At 48.0% G+C, this 13,071-nt stretch overlaps 1 protein-coding gene across 3 annotated transcripts in view; it reads left to right on the forward strand.

The window, feature by feature from the left end:
* MYO1C (myosin IC) overlaps positions 1–13,071 on the forward strand; it is a 248,027-nt gene that overhangs the window by 14,699 nt on the left and 220,257 nt on the right. The window contains exon 1 of one of the 3 annotated variants that reach the window (XM_040338396.1): positions 3,769–3,858. The exons of 1 other annotated variant lie outside the window; for it this stretch is intronic. Coding sequence is in view for 1 of the 2 variants with exons in the window: in XM_040338394.1 (XP_040194328.1) it covers positions 3,864–3,908 (45 nt within the window). In the remaining variant the exon portion in view is untranslated. Of the gene's footprint in view, positions 1–3,768; positions 3,909–13,071 lie in introns of those variants that run through there. One more of the 3 variants, XM_040338394.1, reaches the window with a different exon arrangement.

The raw sequence follows: 13,071 nt of genomic DNA on the forward strand, positions 1-13,071 counted from the left end.
CGTAATAGAAATTATTCCGGCGCTCGTCACATTTGATGCCGTCCCTGCCATCTTGCTACACCCCACACTAACCTTGTATGCTACCACGCATGCGTTGAAGTCTTATCAAGCATGCACGGGTTTACCTGGGACAGGCAAGCATACAGACGACCAGTTTTCTCGGCAGGAAACCCGACGAGAAAATAGAGAGCAGGGTTCTCTATTTTCCCGTCGAAATTCCCGTCTGTTTTCCTGACGGGAAAACTGCTAGGGAGCATACACATGGCCGGGATTCCCGGCCAAATGCTCTCCTGGCAGTTTTAATGCTGGGAAAACCGGTCGTGTGTACGAGGCTTTAGTAGGTAGGTGTGGATCCCTCCATCACCAGGCTCTCAAAGGGGGTTGGCGACAAAAATTGGAGGTTCAGGGGTTGAAAGACTGGGCATAATGACATATTTTCAAATACCCATAAAAGACCTGGCGAGGTAAAACTTATTTATTTTGGAGTTCAGTGAATGATAGCATCTTGCGTGATCTAGGATCCACCAGGTGACCAAAATTTTATAAATCCCGTGTCTCCCAGGGCTAAGACATCTGGTGCGTGAGACCAGCAGGCATCCTGGGGTTACCATGGAAGAAGGTTAAAAGTGATCTCTCCGAGCCCAGTACATGAGCTCTAGAGAGTCTGCGCCATAGCGTCCTAAGATGGAACATAGGTCCCAAGAGGCGGCCAGAGTCCACCCTTTCTGTCCACTTGTTGTAAGATCGTTGGGGAAACCAGGAGGTCAAGGCACGCAGCTGAGCTGGTTGGTAATATTTAATCAAGTCAGGAAACGCCAACCCCCCCATTGGAGCAAGACGCCATCAGGACCGATCAAGGTATTCTATGTGTCCTATAGTTCCAGACAAAGCGCACCAAGTCCGCCTGAAGTTTCCTCAAGTCTGCATATGGAATTGGGATGGGCAATGTCTGGAAGAGATACGGGAGTTAGGGGAGGAAGGTCATCTTCACAGAGGCCACCCTCCCCTGGAGAGATATATGGTGGACCTTCCACTTCTGTAGAAGGTCTCTTATGGATCAGAACAGGGGGGGGAGGTTAGCCTGGTATAAGGTTCAGGGCCCACGTCTTCCAGTGGTAGGGGAATCACTGTGTTGGGTATGTTTTATAGCAAAAAAATAAAAAATATTGTTTCTTTTTCAAAATTGTCTATCTTTTTTTGTTGATAGCACAAAGGATTAAAACTGCAGAGGTGATCAAATACCACCAAAATAAATCTCTATTTGTGGGGGAAAAAAATGACATCAATTCAATTTGGGTACCGCGAGCGCTGTAGCCTAAGGCGGCACTTTGCGGGGGGCGTTAAAAAAGCTGCCCCCAAACGAAAAAAGCCCCCCTTCTCCCAAATCCAGCTCCTGCCTCCTACTGTAGCGGCGTTGTTATTGGTGGTGACTGGGCAGGGACTGGTACCAGTTATGGGGCATACTTGGCCAGGAGGGCAGGGACTGGCGCCCCCATAAAGCGGCTGGTGACTGGCCAGACCGGCAGCTCTTAAAGCGGGGGTTCACCCGTACATAACACTTTTTCCCCTTAGATGAATGCTCGTTTTGTCTAGGGGAATCGGCTAGTTGTTTTAAAATATGAGCCGTACTTACCGTTTACGAGATGCATCTTCTCCGCCGCTTCCGGGTATGGGCTGCGGGACTGGGCGTTCCTATTTTGATTGACAGTCTTCCAAGATGCTTCCGATGGTCGCATCCATCGCGTCACGATTTTCCGAAAGAAGCCGAACGTCGGTGCGCAGGCGCAGTATAGAGCCGCACCGACGTTCGGCTTCTTTCGGCTACTAGTGATGCGATGGATGTGACCGTCGGAAGCCTCTCGGAAGACTGTCAATCAAGAAGGAACGCCCGCTCCCGAAGACCCATACCCGGAAGCGGCGGAGAAGATGCATCTCGAAAACGGTAAGTACAGCTCATATTTTAAAACAACTAGCCGATTCCCCTAGACAAAACGAGCATCCAGCTAGCATCCATCTAAGGGGAAAAATTGTTTTATGGGTGAACTCCCGCTTTAAAGTAACTGCCGGAGGCGGAGCCTAATGCTTTGCCTACTCTCCTCCATGGCATCCTAACAGATCCTATCACAACTTCCTCCCGACCTTCACTGATGGTCACTGATGGGTACTGATGGGACTGTACTGATGGGACTGTACTGATGGGCACCGATAGGCTGCACTGATACGGCTGCACAGATGAGCACGGAGGAGGCGGCACTGATGCCCACTAATGAGGGGGGTACGCTTAAGGTGCACTGATAGGGCTGCACTGGTACACACTTTAATGTACAGAGAGGAAGAAGTGGCACCTAAAGAGGAAGAGGTGTGGTTTACAGATGACAGGGCGGGTCTTAAGCAGGAAGGGGTGGGTCAAATTTAAATTAGGGGGTGCACAGGTTTAGTCAGGCCTAGGGCAGCACAAAATCTAAATACACCGCTGGGTACAGCGTCATATACAGACAGAATTCTCACCGCTCCAGGTGAGCCTCGTGATGATCAGGGGTTGTTGAACCACCAGGGTGCTGGCAATGCGGTAATAGCAAAAAAACAAAAGAACAAAAGCTGGACAGCCGCACTCCAAAATTTTCTTTAAAAGAGATGTCTTTATTTTCAACTGTGCATACAGTCACTGCAAGCCCACAAAAATCAGTATGGCCAACGTTTCGCACTGGCGTCAGTGCTTAGTCATGGCTTGACTAAGCACTGACTAAGCACTGACGCCAGTGCGAAACGTTGGCCATACTGATTTTTGTGGGCTTGCAGTGACTGTATGCACAGTTGAAAATAAAGACATCTCTTTTAAAGAAAATTTTGGAGTGCGGCTGTCCAGCTTTTGTTCTTTTGTTTTTTTGCTACAGCGTCATATAAACAAGAAATTCTCAGGTAAAGCAACGCAGTCCTGGTCATGAAGGGGCTGAAGTGGTTAAATTAAATTGCACGAGAAACATTTTTGTGAACAATTTTAAACTCTGCCTGCCTCCTCCAGGCAGGCTCCACCTGTCACCAAGCCAAGAGCACCTCTGCCAGGCGCTATAGCACTTGAGTGATGCTGCCAGGCGGCGGCTGCCTGCTGATGCTGAGATTTAGTTACTTGCTGCAGAGAGAGGAGAGTAGGACCACCAGCGGCTGGGCACCCTAGGCAGCAGGGCACCCTAGGCGGCTGCCTGCTGAGATTTGGTTACTTGCTGAAGAGAGAGGAGAGTAGGACCACCAGCGGCTGGGCACCCTAGGCAGCAGGGCACCCTAGGCGGCTGCCTAGTGGTAGCACCGGCCCTGTATGTGCCATAAGTGTGGAGTGCTGTGTGTACACATTACATTGAGGATTGTGGGTTTTGTGGTTCTCTAGTGCTGACAATTCCTCTGCACACTGCTGCTGTGATCATTTCAGGCCATTTTATAAATCAATGGAACAAACAGGAAAGGCCAGCACTCTCACCCCGATCACTGAGTACAGGATGAGAACAATGGGCTAATTACACCATAAGGAAACTATTTCCCCCTCCGAGCAATTTGGCATGTGTATCAGGCGATCCTGAGTATATGCAATGTTCCTGTATACAGGGAGTCATGCAGCGGCATGTGTGGGCTCCATCGTGTACACTGTACACACACCGCCCTGCCTGCCTCACCCACACAATCTACTCTCACTGACTGACACCAGGGTCAGGAGGGGGGCGGAGACACCGGCAAGCACGCCCCTCCAACCACTTCGGGGGACTCGCCCCGATCGCGCATGCGTGTTATTGACAGGCCGGGCCATCCCAGGGAAAAGAATTGAGGAGTCCCTGTGGAGTCGCATAGTGGGCACTGGGCAGCGTTCAGGTGAGATGCCGGGGAACTGGGGGCACACTGGCCGGGTCTCGGGAACCATGGTGAGCAGTCCTGTTTATCCGGGGGGGGGGGGGGGGGGGGTGAGTGGGAAACGTGTGAGAGACATGAGGAGGCGAGAGACGGCGGGCTCTCACCTGAGGGGAAGATGTGAGGAGAATGTACGGACAGGAGCTGGACTATCCCAACCCACCGTGTACGGAACTGGGAGAGCCCACCACACCTGACACAGCTACTACTCCTCACTGGGGGGCTTATTCACTACACCACACAGCTACTACTCCTCACTGGGGGGCTTATTCACTACACCACACAGCTACTACTCCTCACTGGGGGGCTTATTCACTACACCACACAGATACTACTCCTCACTGGGGGGCTTATTCACTACACCACACAGATACTACTCCTCACTGGGGGGCTTATTCACTACACCACACATGACACACAGCTACTACTCCTCACTGGGGGGCTTATTTACTACACCACACAGCTACTACTCCACACTGGGGGGCTTATTCACTACACCACACAAAGGACACACAGCTACTACTCACTGAGGGGCTTATTCACTACACCACACAGCTACTACTCACCGGGGGGCTTATTTACTACACCCACAGGACACACAGCTACTACTCCTCATCGGGGGGGCTTATTCACTACACCACACACAGCTACGCCTCTCTGGAGGGCTTATTAAGTACACCACACAGGACACACAGCTACTCTTCACTGGAGGGCTTATTTCCTACACTACACAGGACACAGCTACTACTCCTCTCCGGGGGGCTTATTCACTACACCACACACAGGACACAGCTACTACTCTCCGGAGGGCTTATTCACTACACCACACAGCTACTATTCCTCACTGGAGGGCTTATTCACTACACCACACAGGAAACAGCTGCTCCTCCCCCTCATCGGAGGGCTTATTCACTACACCACACAGGACACAGCTACTATTCCTCACCGGGGGGGCTTATTCACTACACCACACACAGCTACGCCTCTCCGGAGGGCTTATTCACCACACACAGCTACGCCTCTCTGGAGGGCTTATTAAGTACACCACACAGGACACACAGCTACTCCTCTTCACTGGAGGGCTTATTTCCTACACTACACAGGACACAGCTACTACTCCTCTCCGGGGGGCTTATTCACTACACCACATACAGGACACAGCTACTACTCTCCGGAGGGCTTATTCACTACACCACACAGCTACTATTCCTCATCGGAGGGCTTATTCACTACACCACACAGGACACAGCTGCTCCTCCTCCTCACTGGAGGGCTTATTCACTACACCACACAGGACACAGCTGCTCCTCCTCATCGGAGGGCTTATTCACTACACCACACAGGACACAGCTACTATTCCTCACCGGGGGGGCTTATTCACTACACCACACACAGCTACGCCTCTCCGGAGGGCTTATTCACCACACACAGCTACGCCTCTCTGGAGGGCTTATTAAGTACACCACACAGGACACACAGCTACTCCTCTTCACTGGAGGGCTTATTTCCTACACTACACAGGACACAGCTACTACTCCTCTCCGGGGGGCTTATTCACTACACCACATACAGGACACAGCTACTACTCTCCGGAGGGCTTATTCACTACACCACACAGCTACTATTCCTCATCGGAGGGCTTATTCACTACACCACACAGGACACAGCTGCTCCTCCTCCTCACTGGAGGGCTTATTCACTACACCACACAGGACACAGCTGCTCCTCCTCATCGGAGGGCTTATTCACTACACCACACAGGACACAGCTGCTCCTCCTCCTCACTGGAGGGCTTATTCACTACACCACACAGGACACGCAGCTGCTCCTCCTAACCGGGGGGGGGGGGCTTATTCACTACACCACACAGGACACAGCTACTACTCCTCACCGGAGGGCTTATTCACCACACAGGACACAGCTACTCCTCCTCACAGGGGGCTTATTCACCACACCAAATAGGACACACAGCTACTACTCCTCACCGGAGGGCTTATTCACTGCACCACACAGCTATTACTACTCACCGGAGGGCTTATTCACCACACAGGACACAGCTACTACTCCTCACCGGAGGGCTTATTCACTACACTGCCCGCTCTCCTCCTGTTTGCGCTTTGTTTTTGTATTTTAATGGAAACTTGTGGGGCTCATTTACCACCACAGTCCCTGTGTCAGCTGTGCGTTTCTGGATATGCATTTTCAGTGAATTACATTTGTTTGTGATGCACTTTTTGGGAATACTTTTCATGTATTTCAATCTACTTTCATTACTAACAAAATATAATGTAGTGCAACCAAAACTCAATAAAGTCCAAATAATTACAAAATCCCAACTTTCAGTGACAGTTCATTAATCTTCAGTGACCAGCACCTTTTAGCTGGAATGTCTGCTCACCTCCAAAAGTTGTCCCCACTCCAGAGTCTCACACACACACACACACCCACCCCCACCTGTGATTATATCTTTCAGGATTCCACGGGAACACAAATCCTCATCTCCGTATACACCTAGACAGCTCTGACCTCCTCCAAGGATATCATTCAGTCATGTGTGCTCTCTGCTAATAACATTTAAAACTTAAACTCGGGATAAAATAATCACATACAAATGTGAAAAACATGCATCTTGACAATACTGAGTAAATGGAGAAAACGTCCTTAATGGCGGCACCTCACACGTGTGTGTTGTGTGTGTGTTGTGTGAGGTATCGCCATTCAGGAAGTTTTCTCCATTTATATCAGTATTGATGAGATGCCGGTTTTTCATATTTTTTATGCGATTATTTTATCCCGTAGAATCCTGAGATATATTATACCAGGTGTGTGTGACTCTGTAGTGGGGTCTACACAAAGAGAACCCGAGAGGAGGTCTGCCGTGTCCAGGTACATCAGGAGGAGGAATTGTTTCCCCAAGGCATGGAGAGATATAATCACAGGCGTGTGTGGCTGTAGTGGGGTCAACTTTTGGAGGTTAAAAGGCATTCCAGCTAAAGGTGGTGGTCACTGGAAATGTATGAACTGTCACTGAAAGTTGCACAACGGTTACATTTTGTTAATATTTGGAGTGGACTTTATTGGTTTTTAGTTGTCATATATTGAGAGTCAGGTGTGAGCAGCAATCGCGATAAGCCTATTGGTAGGCTAATTACATTGATCAATTTATCTCACATAATTATATTTAATATTGAGCAGATTGTATATTTTTATTAGGAAGTTGCGTTTCTGGTGCGTTTACACACATTCATGCACATTTGCTGTTTTTTCGTACAGTCCTGTGTGTTTTAGTGTGGAAAAATGCAGAAAGCTATACTTTTTTTTATTTTCTTACATGAAAGTGCGGCAGTGGTGTAAATTGGGCTCATTGAAATACATTCATTGTTCTTGCGTTTTGTACTGTGTAATAGTTTACACCAGAATTGCACAGGAGTTCACTCTGCATTCCCATGCAGTGCGTTTTCATTTGAATGGGCTGAAATCATACTGGATCGCACCAAAAGTAGTGCATATGCTAACTTTTAAAAACGCACTGCGACCGGATACAGTTTGTGCTGTTGTACAATGCGGTTTGGTGCAAACACACTGCATTTGGGGTGTCATTGTGGAGCTCTGGTCTCCCCCGACCTCCCCCTTTAAAAAATGTAAGGGTCAGCGGCTACAAGTACTGTAGCTGCCGCTATTGCGAATTAGATGCAGATTTCCCTGCTCCAATTCTCACATCAGCAAGGGTGTGACCGGCTCTCAACGAAGCTGCTTCACACATCTCTGGAGCAAATTGCACAGGAGTCCTGTGCATCTTCTGGTCCAATTCAGCCCAAAATTTGGGCCAAAATCTGACCTGAAACGGTGAACAGGGAAGTACTGGACCTCTGCTGTGAGCCGCTCTGTACATCAGTGTAAACCCAGCCTTAAAGGGGTGGTTCACCCTAAAAACTACTTTTTTTTAATTACACTGGCCCCCCACATTAAAATACGATTAAGGCTATTATTTTTTTTTTTGATGCTGTACATACCTTTGTACAGCATATTCACCCGTGGCTTCCGGCTTGCGAGTCCCGCGGGAGTGGGCGTTCCTAACATGTCTGTGATTGACGTTTTGACCGAAAACGAGCTCCCCCCCATCGCGTAAGCCGCGTCACGATTGGCGAAAGGAGCCGAACGGCGATGCGCATGCGCAGTATAGCGCCAACTCGCCGTTCGGCTCCTTTCGCCAACCGTGACGCGGCTTACGCGACGGGGGGAGCTCGTTTTTGATTTGTGACTGGGTTCTGGGTTCTTGGTGGGACAGAGCCTTCCACTGATGGTGGGGTGAGGAGCCTAGGCACAGGTGTGCTCCACGGGGAAGGGAGGTTCCAGGAGTTTTTTTGCATAAAACCCTCCATGAATGTAGACACTGGGAAGTAAGTTGATGGAAAGGTATGGTGATGTTTGTATAAAATATATATGCCATAGTTTAGGTACAGTCGTATGCAAAAGTTTAGGAACCCCTGACAATTTCCATGATTATCATTTATAAATATTTGGGTTGTTTGGATCAGCAATTTCATTTTGATCTATCAAATAACTGAAGGACACAGTAATATTTCAGTAGTAAAATGAGGTTTATTGGATTAACAGAAAATGCGCAATATGCATCAAAACGAAATTAGACAGGTGCATAAATTTGGGCACCCCAACAGAAAAAATACATCAATATTTAGTAGAGATTTCTTTAGCAGAAATAACAGCCTCTAGAGTCTAGACGCTTCCTATAGCCTGTAATGAGTGTCTGGATTCTGGATGGATGTATTTTGGACCATTCCTCCTTAAAAAACATCTCTAGTTCAGTTAGGTTTGATGGTTGCCGAGCATGGACAGCCCGCTTCAAATCACCCCACAAATGTTCAATGATATTCCGGTCTGAGGACTGGGATGGCCATTCCAGAACATTGTACTTGTTCCTCGGAATAAATGATCGAGTAGATTTTGAGCAGCGTTTTGGGTCGTTGTCTTGTTGAAATATCCAGCCCTGGCGTAACGTCAACTTTGTGACTGATTCCTCCAACATTATTCTCCTGAATCTGCTGATATTGAGTGGAATCCATGCGACCCTCAACTTTAACCGATTCCCAGTACCGGCACTGGCCACACAGCCCCACAGCATGATGGAAACTCCACCAAATTTTACTGTGGGTAACAAGTGTTTTTCTTGGAATGCTGTGTTCTTTTGCCGCCATGCATAACGCCCCTTGTTATGACCAAATAACTCAATCTTTGTTTCATCACTGCACAGCACCTTATTCCAAAATGTAGCTGGCTTGTCCAAATGTGCGTTTGCATACCTCAAGCGACTCCGTTTGTGGCGTGTGTGCAGAAAAGGCTTCTTTCGCATCACTCTCCCATACAGCTTCTCCCTGTGCAAAGTGCTGAATTGTTGAAGGATGCACAGTGACACCATCTGCAGCAAGTTGATGTTGTAGGTCTTTGGAGATGGTCTGTGGGCTGTTTATAACCGTTCTCACCATCCTTCGCCTTTGCCTCTCCAATATTTTATGTGGCCTGCCACTTCTGGCCTTAACAAGAACTGTGCCTGTGGTCGTCCATTTCCTCACTATGTTCCTCACAGTGGACACTGACAGTTTATATCTCTGCAATAACTTTTTGTAGCCTTCCCCTAAACCATAATGTAGAACAATCTTTGTTTTCAGGTCATTTAAGAGTTGATTTGAGGCCCCCGTGTTGCCACTCTTCAGAGGAGAGTCAAAGAGAACGACAACTTGCAAGTGGCCACCTTAAATACCCTTTCTCATGATTGGATGCACCTGTCTATGAAGTTCAAGGCTTAGACCCCTTTCACACTGAGGAGTTTTTCAGGCGGTACAGCGCTAAAAATAGCACTGCTATACCGCCTGAAAAACTCCTGCACTGCATACTCAATGTGAAGGGCTTTCACACTGAGGCGATGCGCTGGCGGGAGAGAAAAAAATCTCCTGCCAGCAGCATCTTTGGAGCGGTGAGAGGAGCGGCGTGTGTACTGCTCCTTCCCATTTAAAACAATGGGAAACCGCGGCAACACCGCCCGCAATGCGCCTCTGCAGAGGCGCATTGCGGGCAGAATTAACCCTTTATCAGCTGCTAATGGCCGAATCCGGCGGTATAGCGATGCTATTTTTAGTGGCGCTATACCGCCACCGCGGCTCCCACCCCAGTGTGAAAGGGGCCTTCTCTTGCATGAGATGACTTCTGGCGTGGAGGTAGGCGGGTGGGAGGCAGTTATTGTTTGGAGGGAGAGTACCCCTCTATAAGGAAATTGGGGAGATCTCCTTCAGGGGTTTCTTTGCTTTTTTGACTCTTAGCCGCAGGCTCAGTTTTGTTGAAAAATTTCACTTGTCTTTTCCTGCGATGCAAAACCCCCTGGAAATGAGAGACAACGTTATTCATCAGATTAACACAATGTTCGTTAAGATCTCAAAAAAATCATTGGCAATCATTCAATTTTTCCATAATGGATTTTGAGGGCATCACTGATAACCGCTAACCCCCCTCTTTGTCTTCCTCAGTGGAATGCTCCTTCAAAAGCGCCTGCTGCTGCTCACTGAGGAGTTCAGAAAGTTCTTCCGTGGTCAGCTCCGCCCTCTACTGTCTTTTAAACTTTTCACTTGCTACACTTGTAGAGGGGTTTGTTTGCAGTAAATCACTGTGCAATTTCCTGGCTGTGACCACGATCCACCTACAGGGAGTCGCAACCATGTGTCGGAGCAGGGAAAATGGCCGCAGCTCGTGTTCGTGAACCGAAGCGGAGGCCGCGTACCGAAGCATAAACATTTCTGTTCGCAAACCGAGTTACTTGTGAACAGAAGCGTTCGTGAACGAAGCGAGGTATCACTGTATAACATGTTTATTTTAATAGAAAAAAAGAGACTTTACAATCGCTTTTTAATGTTATCAATGCAACAGTCCGAGCCAAAGTCGCACCCTTCATAAGTTTAATTGGGAATAGTATGACTGGAGTTACATGTGTGAATGGAGCCTAATGTATGGGTGCTGGGGCAGTTTGAGAGTGAGTGATTCGACCTCTGATGCTTTGTAACACACCACACTGTTTACATTTTTTTAAACTGTATAAGAGACGGTTCACACTGGGGCGGCACGACTTTGGGGGCGACTCGGCAAGACAACTTCAGAGGCAACTTGCAAAATGACTTCTGTATAGAAGTCAATGCAAGTCGTCCCCAAAGTCGTACAAGAACCTTTTTCTAAGTCGGAGCGACTTGCGTCTCTCCTATTAGAACGGTTCTATTGAATAGAATGGGACGCGACTTGTCAGGCCTGACGAGTCGCCCCAGGGTGAACCGGCTCTTAATATGTCACAAAATGATGCTGCATTTGTTTCATGCAGCTCCCTGCGCTTCAGCACAGTATTATGGTTGGAACAGGGAACATAATTGATATCTGTGTGCCCTTGCATTAGCCTGCATTGATATATGCCAGGGGTGCCCAACCTTTTGAAGAGCAGGGGTCACTTAAGCGACTTAGTAACCGGTAGCTGGCCACAATGAGCGGAATGGGCAAATGACAGGTCTGTGTCCACTCTGCATATATAGAGTAGACACAGACACAGCCAACTCTACGGGCCCTCTGATCCGATTATATGGAGGGGGACGGAGCCAATTCTGTGTTTTTTTTTTTTTTTTTTTAAGCAGATCAGATTGGAGGTAGGCGGGTGTAAACGGACACAAGTCTGTTTACATCTGCTGCTCCATAGAGGTGAATGGAGGGTCCGATTGGGTCGAACTGATCATGTGAAAGGTGCCCAAGGCTGCTTTTACACTGATGGTCTGTGGTTTACCCACGCCGCAGGTACAGCGCAGTGCACCTGTGGTTTTCCTGAGGGTTATCTGCACTTTGCCTTAGAATTCTATTATATCCTGCAGGTGTGCTTCACTTTCTGAAAGCGCCCCAAACCCACAGGTAAAACCAGAAGTCTATGGCTCAGTGCAAGTGTAACCCCCAGGTGCACCTGCAGATCAGTTTGAAAGCAACCCAGTAACCACTGCAGAACAGAGATGCCCATATATACACTGGGATTTTAGTAATAAACTTACCATTGATAAGTTTTCCATTCAGGTATCACCAGCTGTTGCTGTTTAGTATCACTCCGCCTATTACAGGAGCCGGTGCTATAAAGGAAGCATTGGCTTATGCGGCTCTGCAGCTGCTTGCTTCCTCTACCGTCGGCTTCATTCATAATACTGATGCTCTGGGATGGCGGGTCGGCAACCTGCAATCTGGGCTTGCCAACCCAGGCAGGAGGACGTGGGCCACATGTGGCCCCCGGGCCACTGGTTGGGCACCCCTGATCTATGCAGATCATTGCATATGACGTGAGTGAACCCTAAAGCTGAGTGCATTAGAAAAACCTGATGGTACATTCTACGTTTAATTTTACCGAAACTATCGTGAAACAATACAACAGTGTCATTACGTGTCTGCAGAAGCAGCCATAACTTCATTCAAGTGCCATAAACTGGTTGTAGGGCAGTGAGCTCATTGAGAGCCTAATAAAACAGGTGTCTGTGAAGGTTCCTATCCATCCAGGTCATGGTATATCAACTGAACGTGTGTGTGTGTGTGTGTGTGTGTGTGTGTGTGTGTGTATATAAGCTACAAAATTAACATTATGGAACAAGTCTTTTCTTCAGTTAAAAGCTTAGATAAGCTATAATATGTATATAATGTCTTCAGTATTTACAGAACAAGTCCAGTTAATATCTATTGAACCGGCTGATGCCACCCAACCTTCGGCCCGTGTGTACTAGACTTAGACTTTGTTAAGCCAAAGAAGAGAAACTCTGCCAGACCCTCTATTGGGCTGCATTCACACCTGAGCGTTTTGTCGCCTGAAGCATGAAGCTCCAAAACGCTAGAGGGGAAAAAATACATTATTCTCAAACGCCTGAAGCTTAAACCAGTTCCGGACCCTTTTTTGTCGCGCGAATTAGGTGGATTTGGGCGTTTTTAGGACGTTTGTATTCCCATAGAAAGTAATGGAAACGCTCGATTCAAGTGTCTAGCGCGACAATGAGCGTTTCTACGGGCGTTTTTGTTACTTTAATCTGTTCTGTGAAATAGAACATTTCACCCAGGCAGAAGATAAAAAAAATCTAAAAACATAGCAACAAGCGATGAAAGAGATGA

This window comes from Rana temporaria, chromosome 2 (genome assembly GCF_905171775.1).
Source record: "Rana temporaria chromosome 2, aRanTem1.1, whole genome shotgun sequence".
NCBI lineage: Eukaryota > Metazoa > Chordata > Amphibia > Anura > Ranidae > Rana > Rana temporaria.